We start from the raw sequence: 20,486 nt of genomic DNA on the forward strand, positions 1-20,486 counted from the left end.
TTTTTATTTTTTCATGCTGAATTGGAGGCCATTAAAGCATTTGACCCAGTCAAAAAAGTTTCAGTTGTATATCATTTACGGTTTTTGCGGAAATTCGCTTTAAAGTTGATGCCGTGGTGTCAGTAAAATGGCACGGATAAATAAATATATATATATCGTCTCGCTTTATATATAGTAAGATTTAAAAATTTTCGAGAAGATTTTATGAAATTCGATCAAATCAATGGGAGTTGCTCTTTTACTTTTAGCAATGACGGATATCCGCGCAATCACAATTTGTCTGAAAATGTATGTCGTCTGTTCACTGATTTTGACACTATTTGATCTTGACCTTAATTCTATCTAGAATATTTTTGCAATGACTTGTTTGAGTAGATGCCGTTATTATTTGGACACAGTCACAATGATCCTTTCCTGTCATCTTATAAAAACAAATTTTAAGCTTGATTATCAGTCATTTCTTAAATACAAATATTGAACTATGCTATCAATATTCAAATACACTTATCTTTATCCATACACTGCCTAATGCTTGATAAAGTATAATGTGTTTAAAACTTGCAATCGCTTTAATTACCAATAGTTTGATAATATGTGATACGCTATCGCACCATTATAATTTCTGTCGCCTGTATAGTTTATAAGCAATATATTGCCGTGAACACTACATGAAGTTTGACTAATTCTGTATAGTTACGGTGGATTAATTTGCTGCTTGTACTCTTGTAGTCTCCGTAGTATTCTACGACCAGTTCTACATTAATTACACCTGTTAAAAAAAATTTATACTATTACTATTGATTTGACCACGAGAGCTTGCGTAGTTTCGGATTTTACTAAAAACCTTATCGTTTTAGCCCTTTTTTGCTAAAACGTCGCCAGCCAATTCACGAGTAACTTTAAAACTTCTTTTTCTAGACATGGATCTGAACTACAGTTCTCCTTACAACGACCAAGTAACTACAAATGTCACCACACCAGGGATCCCCATAAACCCAGACCTCCGAAGCAGAGTGGACGTCTTCCTCGCCTGTATCTGTATCCTCTGTATGTGTCTTGGAGTTCCGGGCAATCTCCTTGCTCTCATCCACTTTATCTGCGAGCACAGATCCCTTGCGAACCCGAGGAAGGCCAAAATGAGGAGCAAGAAAATGTTCTTCACGGATATCTACCTGGTGGTAGCAATGTGTGACTTACTAGTCTGCTTCTCCTTGCCTGCTCAGATTGAAAGCTACTTCTCAGGACGAGATAACCCTGTCCTCTTCTCAAATCACGTGTTCTGCAACGTGTGGGGTGCTCTCTGGGAGGTTCTCCCTTACTTCAGTGTCTTCCTAGTTGGGTGCCTCAGCATCTCCAGACTCATGACCTTACTCTATCCTCTTGTTGTCTTTAACAGGAGGGTCACTGTGGTGATTTTTACTGGTTTCATGGTGCAGCTCATTCTAACCAGGCTGGTTCCCATTCTCACTGATAACGGACATTTCAAGTACGGATCTGATGTGAACTACTGCTTTCTTCGTGCTGATAACTGGATGTTCCTGTCTATAACCTGCGCTGTGCAGATGGCACTGCCAATCCTTCCTATCTTCCTAAGCTGCCTCATGACAATCTTTAAGCTGCACAACTTGAAAAAGTTGGGAGCGGGAAGTACGAAGAAGCACAACGATGCGACTGTAACGGTCATCATCTTCACCTCCATTTACCTTCTCTATAACCTTCCAATCTTCATCAACTATATCTACTTCATGAGATGCTGGATAAATGAGGAGAACACCTATCTGGAACAGTATGGTCATCCTTTTATGTACTGGTACTCCTGGAACATCACTTTCATCATCTGTATCGCTATGAACTCCACTTCCAACCCCATACTCTACTTCTTCCGCATGTCTTGTTTCAAAGCATTTGTTTTAAGGAGTCATAAGGAGGGACGTGGACTTTATAGACAATTCTCTGGTATTCTCCCTAAGAGAGCATCTAAGAAGTCGACATCATTACCTTCTGATGTCAGTCCAGAGTCGTTGGATTCCAGCAAAACTACCAGCCAGATTAATAGTGATAATGGAGTATGAGAAGACAGATACTGTCATCTTAGTTGAACAGGATCCTAATCAGTATAATCTTAGTTTCATCTTTGAGAAATCCCAAGTCTTGAAGTTAATCCACAGTTTGTGGTTTTAAGTGAATTCTATTTGTTGGCTTTCATTTCCAATTATGTTTTGTATTTGTAATGGAAGCTGAAATCGCAGTGGGTTTTTAAATGATCTCGCCATTTAAATGCTATTAAATACTGTTTTGATTTATTATTATACAATATACAGACAGTAGTTTCTTTCCTCAAAGATCAAAAAGTTAATTGACAAATGCAATATATTAATTGACAAATAACTAACACGTTTTCTATATCCAAGAAGTAAACGTGTTAGAAGTCCAAGAATGATATTATTTTAAATTGTGTCCGTTCACGCAATGTCCGGTCAAATATGAAATAACGTCCGATTTGGTAGCTTGGAAGTGAAAGACGCAGCTATTGCGGTAAACACTGCATGAAGTCTGACTAAATCTGTTAAGTGACAGTGGATTAATTTGCTGCCTGTAGTCTCTATAGTATGATTTTGATTGGGAACCAGCTTCGTTTACTGGTTACTATTTACTCAAAAATGTATACATACAACAAGTTACTTTTCATCATCGTTGTTAAATACGTTAAAAAATCGGCTCAAAATACGGCGTATTCAATGTTCGAGAGAAATACGTAAGATACGTGAAGTTTCCAATTAATAAGCCCGAAAAAAATTAAATTTAGACCCTGTTAAATTTTGTCCGGGATACCTCTAAAATTTGTCCGAAAAAAAAAAATTCTTACTCCACAGTGGAAATCGAGATACGCGAATTTTCGGCGACAAATATGTTTGTGTATGCATACGTTTGCTTGAAACGCTATGTATTTAACAGCATTGCTTTTCATACTAGAAAGATATCTTTAAACACTATTGTGTGAACTGCAATCGAGTTGAGTACAGTTGGGTTGAGTCTTGTAGAGATGGCTATGTGGCCATAATCTTTATTATTACCATTATAACAATACACAATAATTATATACTTAAATCTGCTAATATAAACCAAAATAACTCTTAGATTTTACACCGCACGAAATTCTGAATCTAGAATCAAAATTTAAGAAGACTAACTGCTAACAGTCTTTTGTCGAAAGACGGATATGATTTTCAAGCTCATCAAAAATATCAAAATGAAGAATCCAAAAAAACCGACAAAACTCTTTCTTTGCACATTCCAGACAACAATTTGTCCACATAACATACACAATTTGCCTCCTTTAATAAGGTGTATTTTGTTTGGCTCTTCGTTCAACCTCTTTTGTGAGCTCTAAAACAAGCTGTTCCTCTGGAGACCTATCTCAACCGATAACGACTTGACTGAAAAGTTACGATTGATGAGCTCGTCAAAGTCACCGTAACAGGTCGAGCCAATTGGTTTTTGTCCCTGGTATTATTCAAACCAATTCTGCTGGCTTCTATTTTTGGCTTTCCACCAAGTTCCAAAAAAACTTGACCGACCTTGTCACATACAAGTTTCTATTCCTCTTCCTTTAGTCCAAATAACATAAAACTCCGACTACGGTCTCCTTCTGCCACAACGTTCTTGACGAAATTCTTTTATCCAAATCCAACAAAAAACCTGCTGCTGCGGTTTTTGGTTCCTGTACCGCGGCGCTCTATGTCTCTAACTCTGATTTCACAGTATCCTCAACCACAGATTTCAAGCCCGAGAGTTTTCTGGATCCACTCAACTACATCATCTACCAATTCATCGAGCATATAATTCTTGTATTTCTCCGATTTGTACACCATAAAACCACGCCACCGGTCAAACAAGTAAGTCTTATCAGCGTATTGATAAGCAACTCATGATAAGCGAGCAATATAATACAAATATTTTGAAAAGTTTAACTACTAAACGACCGGTTGTAGATGAATTGCACCTGTTTTTAATTTGCACTATTGCAGTGTAATTTCTATCGATAATTTAACCTCAAGAACTTTTGTAGTTTCGGATTTTCACGATTTCCTTTAAATCTTTATTTGGCCTTTTTTGCTAAAAAGCCTCCAGCGGCCAGCCAATTCACGAGTAACTTTACAACTTCTTTTTCCAGACATGGATCTGAACTACAGTTCTCCTTACAACGACCAAGTAACTACAAATGTCACCACACCAGGGATCCCCATAAACCCAGACCTCCGAAACAGAGTGGACGTCTTCCTCGCCTGTATCTGTATCCTCTGTATGTGTCTTGGAGTTCCGGGCAATCTCCTTGCTCTCATCCACTTTATCTGCGAGCACAGATCCCTTGCGAACCCGAGGAAGGCCAAAATGAGGAGCAAGAAAATGTTTTTCACGGATATCTACCTGGTGGTAGCAATGTGTGACTTACTAGTCTGCTTCTCCTTGCCTGCTCAGATTGAAAGCTACTTCTCAGGACGAGATAACCCTGTCCTCTTCTCAAATCACGTGTTCTGCAACGTGTGGGGTGCTCTCTGGGAGGTTCTCCCTTACTTCAGTGTCTTCCTAGTTGGGTGCCTCAGCATCTCCCGACTCCTGACCTTACTCTATCCTCTTGTTGTCTTTAACAGGAGGGTCACTGTGGTGATTTTTACTGGTTACATGGTGCAGCTCATTCTAACCAGGCTGGTTCCCATTCTCACTGATAACGGACATTTCAAGTACGGATCTGATGTGAACTACTGCTTTCTTCGTGCTGATAACTGGATGTTCCTGTCTATAACCTGCGCTGTGCAGATGGCACTGCCAATCCTTCCTATCTTCCTAAGCTGCCTCATGATCATCTTTAAGCTGCACAAGTTGAAAAAGTTGGGAGCAGGAAGCACGAAGAAGCACAACGATGCGACTGTAACGGTCATCATCTTCACCTCCATTTACCTCCTCTATAACCTTCCAATCTTCATCAACTACATCTACTTCATGAGATGCTGGATAAATGAGGAGAACACCTATCTGGAACAGTATGGTCATCCCTTTATGTACTGGTACTCCTGGAACATCACTTTTATCATATGTATCGCTATGAACTCCACTTCCAACCCCATAGTCTACTTCTTCCGCATGTCTTCTTTCAAAGCTTTTGTTTTGAAGAGAAAGAAGAAGGGACGTGGACTTTATAGACAATTCTCTGAAATGCTCCCTAAGAGACCATCTAAGATGTCTAGATCATTACCTTCTGAAGTCAGTTCAGAGTCGTCGGTCTCCAGCCAGATTAATAATGATAATGGAGTATGATGAGACGGATTTACTTCTATCTTCGAGAAAGCCAAAATTAATTAATTCGAAGTCGCAGTTTGTGTTTTTGGTTTTTTGGTTGGCTTTCATTTCATATTATGTTTTGTAATTAAATATGAAATTGGAGTGGGTTTTTGAGTGATCTAGCCTTACAAATGCTCTTTACTGCTTTGATTCATTATTAAACAGCCACTAGTTTCTTTTCTTAAAGATCAAAAAAGTTAATTGACAAATAAATAACTGACAAGCTGTAATGTATAAATTGTTAAACCGAAGAAATATGACTTTATATCATAGACATATTTTTAACTACAAATCAATAATGTACACATTTTCTAAAAGTCATGTGGCAAGTAAGTTGCAAGTAAATGTCACTGCTAAACATCCCCCCCCCCCCCTCTATTTTGCTTACTATTATATATTGCTATTATACAGATAATTTACTCGAATGAATTATTAACCCTTAAACTCCCCACAGTACTACAAGAAATCTGACATCTCTTCCTTACGTTTAGTGGTCAGCCCCCCAGACGGCAAAGAAAATATCCCCGACACCATCTATTGGTTAGTTTAAAGTTGGGATTATAATAATGGCTTTATTTCCTTTATCGACACTACAGTCTTATACTTGAGATCATGGAGCAAGGTAATTGGGATTATAAAGGTTTGTTCAGTCATAAAAGTAAAAAGATTGAAACCATTTATAATTAATACAAGTTACTTAACCCCGCACCACCGCCCTCCAGGACGCTAGCTATCGGAGTTGGAGTGCCCCAGAGTGAAGGTTTAACCCCCCTCGGCACAATCCTGACTCTCGTTATCATAGGTGTACCCTCCGCTGCTCTGATTCTGGGTGTTGCTGTACTCGCCATGAGACGCAGACAATCTAATCCGGGACTGGGTTACAGGGCTATTTGAACGGTTAAATACTGATAAAATTTGGCGGTCGCGCGCTACTGCAAGCGAGAGGGCTCTGGTTAGAGCAAGTTAAATACTAATAAAATACAAGGAATTTCCAAAAGTCTTGCAAGGATGTACTTTTTAAGTAACTTTTTATCCATTCGTCTAAAATTCATTCTGTAAAATGTTATTGGTAGTTCTAAGGTTTAATAGCGACTTCTGAATTTTGTACGTTACTATGACCACCTTAGCAACCACAATCATGAATCAGTCTCCTAGCAACTGAGGTTACTATATTATTACCTATTATATGTTAGTTTTTCCATCTTGTGTTCCTGGTATCTGGTGCGATTTTGGCGATTCAATTTTCGAATTTGTGTTTAATGAAACGTTTGTGTCTCATATAATGGTAACAGAATACACCATTCAGCTTTCAGAAAAATGTATTCGATTTGGATTATAAATCCTTTACATTTGGTTTTACTTTTAGTGATCAGATTTTAGAATAGCTGTCAGTTGCTTATAGTGATTACTTTTAAACGCAAACATAGTGATTACTTTTAATCACAAACAGGAGTTTGGTAATTGAAGTTTTGTGTTTTAAATCTTTTGACGGGCAGTAGTTTTATCAATGCAAAGGAATCGATGGATTTGTTTGACTCTTATAATGTCTCTATTGTTTCTATTTACTTTCTGTTGTGGTTCTCAGTTATGCTTAAAATGCGGTATGGTTTTTGATTTATAAAATATGTATACATTTTGGTTAGAAAACTTATGCAATATATGCGTAGATGATAAGTGACAAGCTATGATGTTAAACGACTAAAATACGGTCACCCGTCACTTTACGACCGACAGGAACTTAACAAATTTGTAGTTAATTTTGATTTGATAAAGTTTTGAGGAGATACGATACCATTACATACGAATCGGACGGGATTGATATTTTTATTGTTGACTTTCCTCAATTATAATTGTTATCCTTTCATTTCGGTTTTGTTTCAAGTATTCGTCTTTTGATATGATACAAATGTAAAGGGATTTTCTCATTATCAATTATGAGCCTCTCGATAAACGATTTTAATATAAAAACAGTCTAGAGCTTCAATTACAAAATATAAAATCCAGCAAAACATGTTGTGGATTTAATTTAACTTCAGAAATTTTTCATGCCTATGAGTATGAGTATGATAAATATTATGACGCCATTGAAGTATGGCGCCATTATAGATTGTAAAAATATTTATACTCATATAGCGCATGAATGCACTTCCCGAGATCGTAGCACTATATAATAATACTAGTGTAACCCAGCCTTCGGCCGGGATTTCACTGCCGCAGTTAAAAAGGGTATGAGTAATTACCCGCTGAGTCAAAACCCGCATTAGGTGACCCAAAAGCATTTTAAACAATAATCTCATAATCAGTTCTTTCTCGTGAATAATTAAGTCATTATTAGCCATTAGGCACCACATTCCATGATCATAAGGTCTGCACACCGACTATTACACCTCATCACTCCCGTCTTGAATTACCTGGGGACTCCAGGCTATTATGTTCATAAAGATTTGGCGAAATGACAGGCTGAGCGCCGCCCAATAAGTCTTGAACCGCTTTCCATTTTTATTTAAATCGTTATAGAAATCAACCCTTGTTAACTACGCACCACACCCGCCTATTATATTTGAAAACACGCATAACATTGTCGTATGAACTCTCTCTCTGCAGTCCAAACAGACCCCAAACACTAACAGTCCCCCCTCCCCTAATAAGCTTATGGTATAACATTACAGCGAATCTTCCTGGGCTAACCCAATTATGCAGACGCTACATATAATACAGTAATGAGAGAGAGAGAGAGAGCAAGCCCCGTAACTCTTGCCGTTCTGCTCAAGCTATTTTATGTCACATTTTTGGTACAAAACCGTCAATTAAACCACTTACCACCGGCCGATTTAAAAAAAATTTGCTTATGGGCTTCATCAGATTTTTGTCCGCACTATACCGAAAAAACCAGTGACGTAACTCTTACCGTTTTTTTGTATAACCATTCGGAAATTACACACATACAGATATACAGACAGACAGACCGACACACACACATTCTGGTGTTATTAAGTTGATACTGGGCCGCTACGAGTGCGAGCTGGGAAGGATTGCCATTCACATCGTTTATCAAATTTATATACTTTTTGTGGAATAGTGTCACAAATTCCATAACCAACGTCAATGACAATACATCGCATCTCAAGGTCAGCCATGGGGCTGCAGCTGTGAGCTGGATTAAAAATACTAATAGAATTAATAGAACTAATAGAATGACGCATAACGTAAGCTCCAAAGATCACTTTGAGTTTGGGGTCTTCCTCTCCCCCTTGGTTTAGGTTAGTCGCAGCTGTGTATTGATGAATGATGAATAATAATATTAAGATCTTCTGCAAAAGTAGACATGGTTTTTGTCTTTTGATACTAATACCTTCAAATATGACTTCGAGATCATCAATCATCATTCAATCAAAATGAATTTGAAGTTACATGAACGGCAATGAACCAAGCATACCTCAACAAAAATGTACGGTAAAATCTAATTTGCAGAGGATATTGAAATCGGAATCGTATTTGTCATTCAACCAAGATCAAGTACCACATACGAACTACAAAAATAACATATTTATATTATTAAGGCAAGCCGTGCGTTCGTTGATCCGTAAAAGAGAACATCCTCCTGAATCAATTTCTCTGGGGTAAAGAGGAACTTTTCTAAGAATAATCAAAAATTGTTGACACAAACTTGGCCTAAAAATAAAATGACTCCTCCAAAACCAGTCTTAACCTTAAAAGCTTAAAAACATAACTCACTATACTGGAAAAACTCGGATACGTTTGATTAAACCCCGCTGTGTGGGGGGCGCCATCTCAAGGGGTCGCCAAGTCGTCATTTGAATGTGGAACAATTTGGAAAAACTTAACTACAGTACTAGCAAAACTGCGCGTTTTGTTCTATAAATACACTTTTTTAGAGATTTTACCGGCGTTTCCTCTTAAATCAACCAATTTGTTCAATTTTGAGGAGGGGCGACAAAGAGGAGGGGGCGCCGCGACAGGGGTCAATTTTTTTAGCGGGGGGCGCCAACAGGCAACGTTGCGCCACTGTACTCACGGACTGAAAAAACTCGGATACGTTAGATTTGAACCTTTAAGACTGACCTCCAGCTCGCCATTTTAGACATTGAAGCAATATTAATATTATACGGAGAGTTTAAGTTACAATTGTTTGATAATATAATAAACCGGATGATGTACCAGATGATACAAGTTTGATCGAGCAATTTGACGACATAATCAGATGTTAACCAAAGAATTTAGTCCCATCATTGAACGACGTGCAGATATTATACAAGCAGCTAATCTTTAACTGACCCTGGGAACTAGCTGAGCTCACTTACCTTCTTCACAACCTAATGATGATCTCTCTGACAATTCTACTCGCAGTGGTGGGACTAGCCGCCAGTGGCACCGCCAGTGACACCAGCTACAACAAGATCATCAACTTCCCCGCAGCTAGCAAAGCCAACTACATCAGCTTCAACCCTGAACTTTCTACCCTGACTGGATTAACTGTGTGTGCTTGGAAGCAGGACAAGGACAATTGACGAGCCAGATACTGGTTCAGCTACGCAGTTCCTGGAAATGATAACGAGATCATCTTGGGAGACGCATCGGGTGATCACAGATTATATGTGAAGAGAATCATGACTAAATCTCCTGTGCTACCAGCTTATAACTATAAGGACAATTGGGTCCACGTGTATACCTGGGCCACTCAGAGACTGGAAATGCCGTCATCAATATCAACGGAAAAGCAGTCATTACTGCCGTGGTCAAGAAAGGAAAAGCTTTGACAGCAGGAGGTACTTTTGTTATCGGACAGGAGCAGGACAGAGTAGGAGGAGGGTTCGACTCTACCCAAACCTACATTGGAAACCTCTACAACATCAACATGTGGGACAGAGCTCTCACTCAAGCTGAAATTGCTTCTATGTTCAATGAAGGTATTTGTGGGATCTTCTTTGCTGGTTTGAGTGGTTCGGAACCCATCATCTCTTACGCTGATATTCTGGCCAAAGAAATGCATGGAGACGTATCCGTCGTTGATGGGGAGTGCGATGTTGTCGAATGCCCCGAGACAACCTTGTTACGTATTGAGGCACTGAGGCACTTGAGGCAGCACTTTGAGGCACTTGAGGCAGCACTTTGAGGCCCTTGAGGCACCACTTTTAGTACCAATATGAAGTTATAATGTATAAACCAACGTCCCATTCGAGTTATAATAAGTAATGTTTAGAAATGAGCATCCAAATTCCAAATATGAATAAGAAAAATGTTTTACATTTTGAACCGTTGAACATTATCGGCACAACAATTTGGACGAGTACTGATTAATGATTAGTCTAGTTAGTCAGTTAGTCACGAAATCAATCCATTAATCATCATATTATGTTAGTAACCCTGTACGATGGATCAAGTGTTGAAAATTGGTGCCTCAAGTACCTCAGGGCCTCAAAGTGGTGCCTCAAGGGCTTCAGGGCCTCAAAGTGGTGCCTCAAGTGCCTCAGGGCCTCAAAGTGCTGCCTCAAGTGCCTCAGGGCCTCAAAGTGCTGCCTCAAGTGCCTCAGGGCCTCAAAGTGCTGCCTCAAGTGCCTCAGGGCCTCAAAGTGCTGCCTCAAGTGCCTCAGTGCCTCAATGCGTCACAAGGTTTGTATAAAGGCCATGAAATATATCTTTTAAGTGGCCGTATAGTGGCCGTGTAAAGGCCGTATAGAGGCCGTATAGTGGCCGTATAGAGGCCTTATAGAGACCATATAAAGGCCGTATAGAGGCCGTATAAAGGCCGTATAAAGGCCGTATAAAGGCCGTATAGAGGAGGCCGTATAGTGGCCGTGTAGGGGCCATATAGTGGCCGTATAGAGGCCGTATAATGGCCATATAGAGGCCGTATAGAGGCCGTATAGAGGCCGTATAGCCATAGGGCCGTATAGAGGCCAAACCTAATCGCCCATTTTCCCATATAGTTCCAGAGGGCACCCAATACACTAAGCACAATGCTCATATAATTGATAGGACGGATACTTCGACTTACATGAGTACTACTGTGCCCTGCTCGGATGCCTTCTGAAATAGCTTCTTTTATAGATAGTCTACCAGAATGTATTCGGCAGTCATAGCGGATTTCTACTTTTAAAGCCAAACTGATCAAGTACCTTTGGGCTGCCGATACAGTCTGGCCAGATTAGCTCATCCATCATCAGTCTTATGATTATCAGAAAGATGTTTTTGTTGCTTACAATTCTGTTCGTCCAATTTCCTATCCGTTTGTCTTCCTTGTTTTTCTTCTCTCAGTTTAATTCGTTTAATTCGTTTAGAGAAAACAATTTGTGGCGATAAAAAATAAAAAATATAAATGAATATCCTATAGAACAACATTTTGATTTGCAATTGTGAAAGTGATTTTAACAAGCGTGTTAAGTAACTTACTAACTTACTTGTTGATAATTTTGAATTGGGCATCTAAAATAGAAAAAGCTATCAGAAATCGGACGTTGGTGGCGGTGTTTTAAATTTAAAATCAGCCTGGTGAGGCGTTCTAATTTGTGGATAGATATATATATATGAAATATTCATATCGCGTGCTTAAAAGTTTGAGTTCATATTTTTCTAACGTCATGCATTATAGTTCAACCATCCATGCAGGCCGCAACAAGTCTAGATGGTCATGTTCAAAGCAAACAAGAGAACGACAAGAAGAGCGCTCAATTTGTGGGCAACTGATTGAGAGTATTTGTGTTCAGACTTTGTCTCGTCTCTGTCTGTCTCGTCTCCGTCTGTCTCGTCTCCGTCTGTCTCGTCTCCGCCTGTAAGTAAATAATTTACTAAATTCAGTAAAATATAACGCAGGCAATAACAGCTAATATTGGGGTTAAAATGTTTAAAAACATCTGAGCTATATAACTATAACTACAAGGTCATGCATGTAGCAGAGGATTAGCTAAATTAAGCGGCTTAGATCGCAGCTGACAGTGTGATGCACAACTTTCGACAGACGAACATTTCATTTGTCATTTGCTTCATTGTATAACACAACAACAAGGGAATGAAACCCAAATAACTAAAATGAACTTACTCTCTGTGCAGTCACTCTCAGCTAATCCCAATCCTGCGCCCACGTGAGTTCCTTCTGGACAAGGTGTGCAGGCAGTATCGCCGGCGTCTGCACTCCAATGATCTGCAGGACACTCTTGGCAATCAGCATCAGCATCCAAGTAATGGCCCCAATAGCATGAATCTGAAAATTTGGAATTTGTAATGGTTTAACATAATATGTTAAAGCATAAAAATATATGCAGCAAAGTAATATGAAACGATAATCGGGTAATTCTAAAACCGAACCAACCCAAACTCGATTGAAAACAAAAACCTTCGTTATAGCATATGGTATGTTCTATTTTACTATGGATACCCATACCCTGTACTTGATATGATAGCCATGATCTATTATACAATCATAGTATACATGTTGATGTATAGTATTTAATCCCGTTCATGATTAGAAATGACTTGATTTGTAATATTCTTATTTCATAGCTCGACTTCACTGCCAGTGACTGTTACTTGCACATGCAGTGGGATGAGAGTAAATCAAACAGTTTGGTAGATGACTTTACAAATTCCTATGCCCTCCAGCCTCCAGGGCCGGATTGAATCATTATTGAATTTAGCATCACACTCTTATAGAATTATATAGGAATGTGATAAAATTGCAGTAAACCAAATTCTATTATATCGCAAAAATGTTCCGCTAAAAGAAGCCTTGTCATTGTTCCAGAATTTCCAAGCAACACTGGCATAAAGCCAATAAAATAAATAAAAACTGACACGGCTGACACTTAATCAGTCCTATAATTCGTCTGGTCCTAGTTTGGCCAACCAAGCAGTTTTGTTCTGTTCTACGGATCAAAGGCCTTAAAGAGAAAGGTCCTCATAAAACAACATTTTTATTTGCCTTATTTCCTTGACAATTCAGGCTTGCTGGTCAGAAAAATTGCACAATCTTACTATATATACATAGATATAGATATAGATATATGTAGATATAAATATACACATATATATATATAGGTATATGTGTTTATCCGTGCCACTGCCATTTTACTGTCACCACGGCATCAACTTTAACGCGACTTTCCGCAAAAACCGTTAAATTACACAACTGAAACTTTTTAGTTTTTTGACTGAGTCAAATGCTTTTATGCTTTTCAAATCAGCATGACTGCATGAGAAAGTAAAAAATTAGCCAAGAAATAAAAATTTTAGTGCCAAAAATTTGGACCCCCACGTGGTGTCAAAAACGTGAATTAAATAGGTAATAATTGTTTTAGTCTCTAGAGTCTTGACACCACTTTAGAGTAAGACGGGTTTACAAATTCCTATACCCTCCAGCCTCCAGGGCCGGATTGAATAATTATTGAATTTAGCATCACACTCTTATAGAATTATATAGGAATGTGGTAAAATTGCAGTAAACCAAATTCTATTATATCGCAAAAATGTTCCGCTGCAAGAAGCCTTGTCATTGTTCCAGAATTTCCAAGCAACACTGGCATAAAGCCAATAAAATAAATAAAAACTGACACGGCTGACACTTAATCAGTCCTATAATTTGTCTGGTCCTAGTTTGGCCAACCAAGCAGTTTGGTTCTGTTCTACGGATCAAAGGCCTTAAAGAGAAAGGTCCTCATAAGCCAACATTTTTATTTGCCTTATTTCCTTGACAATTCAGGCTTGCTGGTCAGAAAAATTGCACAATCTTACTATATATACATAGATATAGATATAGATATATGTAGATATAAATATATATATATATACACATATATATATAGGTATATGTGTTTATCCGTGCCACTGCCATTTTACTGTCACCACGGCATCAACTTTAACGCGACTTTCCGCAAAAACCGTTAAATTATACAACTGAAACTTTTTAGTTTTTTGACTGAGTCAAATGCTTTTATGCTTTTCAAATCAGCATGACTGCATGAGAAAGTAAAAAATTAGCCAAGAAATAAAAATTTTAGTGCCAAAAATTTGGACCCCCACGTGGTGTCAAAAACGTGAATTAAATAGGTAATAATTGTTTTAGTCTCTAGAGTCTTGACACCACTTTAGAGTAAGACGGGTTTACAAATTCCTATACCCTCCAGCCTCCAGGGCCGGATTGAATAATTATTGAATTTAGCATCACACTCTTATAGAATTATATAGGAATGTGGTAAAATTGCAGTAAACCAAATTCTATTATATCGCAAAAATGTTCCGCTGCAAGAAGCCTTGTCATTGTTCCAGAATTTCCAAGCAACACTGGCATAAAGCCAATAAAATAAATAAAAACTGACACGGCTGACACTTAATCAGTCCTATAATTTGTCTGGTCCTAGTTTGGCCAACCAAGCAGTTTGGTTCTGTTCTACGGATCAAAGGCCTTAAAGAGAAAGGTCCTCATAAGCCAACATTTTTATTTGCCTTATTTCCTTGAAAATTCAGGCTTGCTGGTCAGAAAAATTGCACAATCTTACTATATATACATAGATATAGATATAGATATATGTAGATATAAATATATATATATATATATAGGTATATGTGTTTATCCGTGCCACTGCCATTTTACTGTCACCACGGCATCAACTTTAACGCGACTTTCCGCAAAAACCGTTAAATTACACAACTGAAACTTTTTAGTTTTTTGACTGAGTCAAATGCTTTTATGCTTTTCAAATCAGCATGACTGCACAAGAAAGTAAAAAATTAGCCAAGAAATAAAAATTTTAGTGCCAAAAATTTGGACTCCCATGTGGTGTCAAAAACGTGAATTAAATAGGTAATAATTGTTTTAGTCTCTTGAGTCTTGACACCACTTTAGAGTAAGACGGGTTCCTGTTAGTTACAATAAATCGGGATATTGTTATAAAAAGGAGACCCTATATTACTGGTAGTTCTTAACCTTCACTCCCACCCCACCCCTCCACCACCCCTCCACCCCACCCAACCCCACTCCTCCAACCCCACCCCACCCCACTCGGTCACACCTACCCCACACCTTTATAAGTACCTATAATACCTAATTTACAATATCTACCTAGATGGTAACCGAGAAATGATAGTTGATGAGAGTTAAATCTCAGTGTTTCAATCTCTTTTGTCCAGTAATTTCTCCAGTTTGGGTAATCACATGTATCGTCTGTGAGGAGTAAGTTGATCACTTCCACTCCGTTGACCTGGACTTTAAAAGACGGATTTGCTCCTGTGGTCGCAAGAATACTCCACAATTTCTCAGCTTCAGTGGGCATGTTCTCGGGAAATAAGATTCTACCATTATTCGTGCAATGTTTTATATTGTAATCATCTGGTTTTTCAGGTGTATAGCGTGAATTGAAGATCACGGTTAACCCCCCTTGCCTTTCCTTTCCGGCCGCAATGAAATCCACGTCGAGTCGCTCAAACAAGTCTTCTACCGTATTGTCAGTTTTGAACTGTATTGCTGTCCTCTCAAAGCTGTGGGGAATTCCTGTTTGCTTTTGTGTCCCATCCTCATTTAGCTTGACTGTTTTCCATTGTATCTCTGTAAAAATTAATCTGTTTAGTTGATTTAGGTAGGGACTCATGGTACAGACTGCTCACCGGCAGAACTCTTTAAAAGGCAAAAGTACGTGCGAGTACACAATTATACAATTGTTTGAATCTGTTTTAATCCAGAGACTAAGAAACTCAAGTTAAGGACTCAGGGCCTTAGATACTGAGTAAAATTTGTTACCTGATTTCACCGTGTCGAGTGATGCGACAATAAGAATTACTGCTATTGGATAGATCATCTCAACTTCTTTGCCAAAATCTACAATATTGAGTCATGTCAATTTCAGAAAAAATTAAAATAATTCTGGTTAAAATTGTATCATAAGAAGATAAAAGTGAATCGTAGAAAAGAATTTGCAATATCAGCAATCAGATAAATCAAGAATTAACCAAAAACTAAGCCAAGGAACATATTAGTTAATGAGACGCAAAATCAAGGCCACCATTTCAAGTGTCATCAAGACGTCTTGAACAAATAAAAAGTATAATTCAAACAATTTTTAATGATGATCTCAGAATGTGTGTCTGTCTGTGTGTCTGTCTGTGCGTGTGTAATTTCCGAGCGGGTTAATCGAGAAAACAGTAAGACTTACGGGACTGAATTTTTCGGTATTGTGTCGAGAAAACTCTGACAAAGCCAAATGATAAAGGTTTTTTAAATCAGTCGGTGGTGAGGGGTTTAATTGATGGTTTTGTACCACAAATGTGACACAAAATGTATCACTTTTTCTCCCTCCTCACTCTCTGTCCAAGTACTGCATAGGCAGCGTTGGTACATTAATCATAATTAGGTTAGCCTCGATATCCACTCTCATGTTATCTTACTTACACGCACGTGCACGTGCAAAGATTAGTGGACGGCAATTTTTATCGGTTTTGTTGATATTACGTTGTGTAATTAGTGCGAGCAACATTTTTATCGGCTGTATCTTCGGTGGGGATGAATACTTTTTGAAACGATTAAAACTGACTGCCAAAGAATACTATTAGGTTCCTCCCTGTGACCATGGGATTTCTAGTCTATATTATAATTCAGAGAATTATCTCTGTACATTGTACACTGTACGACCGCCCTACGTGCAAATTAGGTAAAAAGCAAAAGTTTGCAAAGTAACCATGGTAACGAGGGTTATTACACGCACTTGCAGTGATCGTTTTAACGTCATTTTGATCGGTTTTGTTGATATTACGCTTTGTTTAGTAGAACAAAATTTTAATTGGCTGTATCTTCGGTTATGCAAGATATTTTTTCCCGATCCATGACTCGTGCCGAAGGCATAAAATTAAAGAGTCAAGGACAAGGGTTAGCGATCGAGGTTTTTTTTTATATGGTAGCTTTGCGACCGAGCGTGCGTGCGTGCGTGCGTGCGTACGTGCCTGCGAGCACTGTTATCGCCCACGTGACTACCTGCGCAAAGTTATTTTGCGTGATAATCTGAATTATATAATTGTTGGCGCGCGGCGCTGAACCAACCAAGTACATTATTAATTTCATCATGTACGTATCCCACTAGGCACTAATTGATAGCATATTATTATTATTTTGAGTTAGTATTACTATTTTGCACAGATCCGTGTCAGGTTGCATAAACAATAAACATATGGTTACATAGAAGTATACACGATTTTCAAATTCAATATAGAATTATATTAACTGGGCGGCGCTCGGCAGTCGGCATGTCACTTCGCCATATTTGCATGTTTATATAAACAGTAAAGACTGGGCCGTCCCCAGGTTGTATGGAATATGATAAATACGCCATCACGGATCGGGAAATTGAGCGGCCATCCACAAAAGAAAAGCGGCCGCATTTCTTGTTTTGACGCGATTTAACTAACTTATTAACAAAAATTACTATTAGAGTATTATATTAGCTTCCTCAATCCTTCCCTGTGATCACGGGTTTTCTAGTACTATCATATCAACTTAATAACACCAGAATGTGTGTGTGTCTGATCGTCTGTGTGATCGTCTGTGTGTAATTTCCAAACGGTTATACAAAAAAAACGGTAAGAGTTACGGGACTGGTTTTTTCGGTATAGTGCCGACAAAACTCTGATGAAGCCCATAAGCAAATTTTTTTTAAATCGGCGGTGGTAAGTGGTTTAATTGATGGTTTTGTACCACAAATGTTACATAAAATTGCTTGAGCAGAACGGCAAGAGTTACTGGTTACGGGGCTTGCTCTCTCTCTCTCTCTCATTAATGTATAATATGTTATAGCTGCATATATAAAGATATAAGCTTATTAGAGGAGGGGTACTCATTGCGGTCTGTTTGGAATCTAGACTTCTAGAGAGAGTTCATACTGTCATACGACAATGTTATACGTGTTTTCAAATATAATAGGCGGGTTTATAATTATACTTTTGCATTTCAACTGCGATAGTGAAGTCCCGGCCGTAGGCACGGGTTACACTAGTCTTAAACAATAATATCAGAATGTGTGTGTCTATAGCTGTCTGTCTGTCTGTCTCTGCGCACTGCGCGTGTAATTTCCGAGCGGCTTGATTTGATTTGATTTGAAACTTTTACAAAATAGCAAATATACAAATGTACAGCAAGTCGAACAAACATATAAAATGGGCCGAAATGTATAAATGGCAATGCTATAAAGCGTGGGTCAGTGAAACAAGTACAGAGGACAACTTTCAAAACAGGAGTTTTATGGCCGCCCAAAGTCTCAATAACATCACCTCCACCTAGTAATAAAATTATGAAATATGAAAAGTGTGAAACAATCAAATAATAAAATATTCAAAATATATAGTTGTCTCTTAAATACAGATAACGTCTGAAAATTCTTAAAATAATCATCACTCCTTCATAATACTGATCAGTGTCCGAGAGTGTAACTCATGATGACTTCTTATCACGGCTACATACCTTCCCGTACCGGATGTAGTGGTCGAGATGAGTCTGTTCCGCCCTCTTCTTCTTCAGGTCAGTGACCAGATGCTTCCTTGTTGCTCGTTCTTCGCTGGATCTGTCTGGACATATCCATACATCTTTGTGCGTCTCCCTCAGTCTCCCTGTTTTCATCAGAATCTGATGAACCGCTGTTGAGCTTGGGACGGTGATCTTGACTGGTCGGATAGCCGTACTACCTGGCCTCTTCCAACCGACTCTAGTCGCTTCGAAGTGAGGTTTCTCCCCGATCTCCTCCAAAAATGCGGTAACTAGCGCTGGAAGCTGTTGTTCCTCCTCTTCTTTCAGCCCAAACACGATCAGGTTCTTGGTCCTGTCCTCCTCTGCAGCCACACTCTTCATCACCTTCTTCAGGATTTTGCTATTGCAGACCGTACCTATACCACTTGCACTGTTCTGTTGAACAGCTGCACTATAGTTCTGAATCCCTGACTCCACCGTTGTTTGGACTGTCTCCTCAACAGACGTCTTAAGCAACTGTAGTTGTTCGTCCTTCTGCATCAGCAGCTGGCCCTGCAGTCTGATCACCTTTTCTTTGTCTGCTAGTGCTTCCGTCTTGAAGCACTCGATGATCTCCTTCAAGAGATACATCTGACTACTCTGCCGACGAACACGGAACAAGGTCCACTGCATCCACAATCCAGCCAGACAGAGTCTGTTTATCCTTAGTCTTGATATTTTCACGACTATCGTAGTCAATTTCACGGTAGTCCATATGCAGGTCTTTTTCTAACTGAATGGACCAGCGTGCAACACAGCCTTCTACATCTTCCTGTTGATCATAGTTGAACTCCTTAATCAACTCCTGGGATCGGGTCAAAGTTGGGTCATCCCCCATAGTGTACTTGTATAGTAATGTACAAGTACACACGCAAAGGTAAACTACGCGGTAGCAGCAAACTGAACTTATTGCAAATTTACAAAAGATAAGAGAGCTCGATATTTGCAACACAAGCTACACTGATTACACACAAAAATGTCTCTCTTAATCTCTTATATTAATCAAGAAAACGGTACGATCGAGTTACGGGACTGATTTTTTCGGTATAGTGCCGACAAAACTACGAGGAAGCCAAATGATTTAGGTTTTTAAATCGGCTGGTGGTAAGTGCTTTAATTTATGGTTTTGTACCACAAATGTAATGTAAAATGGCTCACAGTTTTTTCCCTTTTCGCTCTCTCCCATTAATACAGCATATTATGTAGCGTTGGTACATATATCATAATTAAGTTAGCCGTAATACATACTGTCATGTAATATTATAAGCTTATTAGGGGAGATATTAGGGGAGGGAGCACTCAAATTGCGCTTTGTTTGTTTACTTTCATACGACAGTGCAATGCATGTTTTCAAATATAATAGATGATGAAACAGCCTTTACAATTACTGTGTAGCTGTGTGAGGCACTAATTTGTTCCACAGCTTCGGTCCTTGGACTGCAAAAGACCTGTCGTACAGTGACTGGTTGCGTAAGGAACTTGACTTTGACAATGAGGGTATGACAGCTACAATCTACATCACCGTGTCTTGGGGTCACCTTGAAGTTTGAACTTGACATCACAGCAGTTTGGTACCACATTATGGAGAATCTTCCACATCATCAGGATGATATACCTCTCCCGTCTGCGCTGTAGAGACATCAATTTAAGC

General features: G+C 38.8%; 3 protein-coding genes across 3 annotated transcripts; 2 read left to right on the top strand and 1 right to left on the bottom strand.

The window, feature by feature from the left end:
* The first annotated feature begins 920 nt into the window (after positions 1–920).
* Positions 921–2,313, top strand: LOC134815982 (lysophosphatidic acid receptor 4-like). Its single transcript, XM_063824627.1, has one exon. The coding sequence runs from the start codon at positions 921–923 to the stop codon at positions 2,070–2,072; it is 1,152 nt and encodes a 383-aa protein (XP_063680697.1). The 3' UTR covers positions 2,073–2,313.
* A 7,367-nt stretch (positions 2,314–9,680) lies between these two features.
* On the top strand, positions 9,681–10,474 carry LOC134815546 (serum amyloid P-component-like). Its single transcript, XM_063824087.1, has 2 exons — positions 9,681–9,836; positions 10,046–10,474. Exons 1-2 carry the CDS (start codon positions 9,681–9,683, stop codon positions 10,472–10,474), a joined length of 585 nt encoding a protein of 194 aa, XP_063680157.1.
* Positions 10,475–11,651: 1,177 nt separating this feature from the next.
* On the bottom strand, positions 11,652–16,167 carry LOC134815317 (uncharacterized). Its single transcript, XM_063823835.1, has 4 exons — positions 16,088–16,167; positions 15,413–15,895; positions 12,398–12,559; positions 11,652–12,128 (listed from the first exon to the last, which is right to left on the bottom strand). The coding sequence occupies exons 1-4, from the start codon at positions 16,143–16,145 to the stop codon at positions 11,980–11,982; spliced, it is 852 nt and encodes a 283-aa protein (XP_063679905.1). The 5' UTR covers positions 16,146–16,167; the 3' UTR covers positions 11,652–11,979.
* Between the last annotated feature and the right edge of the window lie 4,319 nt (positions 16,168–20,486).

The sequence above is a fragment of the Bolinopsis microptera genome, chromosome 5 (assembly GCF_026151205.1).
Source record: "Bolinopsis microptera isolate Bmic1 chromosome 5, MBARI_Bmic_1.0, whole genome shotgun sequence".
Taxonomy (NCBI): Eukaryota; Metazoa; Ctenophora; class Tentaculata; order Lobata; family Bolinopsidae; genus Bolinopsis; species Bolinopsis microptera.

Bases quoted from the DNA above. Each gene is read 5' to 3' on its own strand.
- LOC134815982 (XM_063824627.1), top strand. From the start codon at position 921: ATGGATCTGAACTACAGTTCTCCTTACAACGACCAAGTAACTACAAAT.
- LOC134815546 (XM_063824087.1), top strand. From the start codon at position 9,681: ATGATCTCTCTGACAATTCTACTCGCAGTGGTGGGACTAGCCGCCAGT. The intron at 9,837-10,045 runs GTGTGTGCTTGG...GGCCACTCAGAG, and splicing joins CTACCCTGACTGGATTAACT to ACTGGAAATGCCGTCATCAA.
- LOC134815317 (XM_063823835.1), bottom strand. From the start codon at position 16,145: ATGATCTATCCAATAGCAGTAATTCTTATTGTCGCATCACTCGACACG. The intron at 12,560-15,412 runs GTAGATATTGTA...CCAAATTTTCAG, and splicing joins ATTTCTCGGTTACCATCTAG to ATTCATGCTATTGGGGCCAT. The intron at 12,129-12,397 runs GTAAGTTCATTT...ATTTACTTACAG, and splicing joins TGAGAGTGACTGCACAGAGA to GCGGAGACGAGACAGACGGA.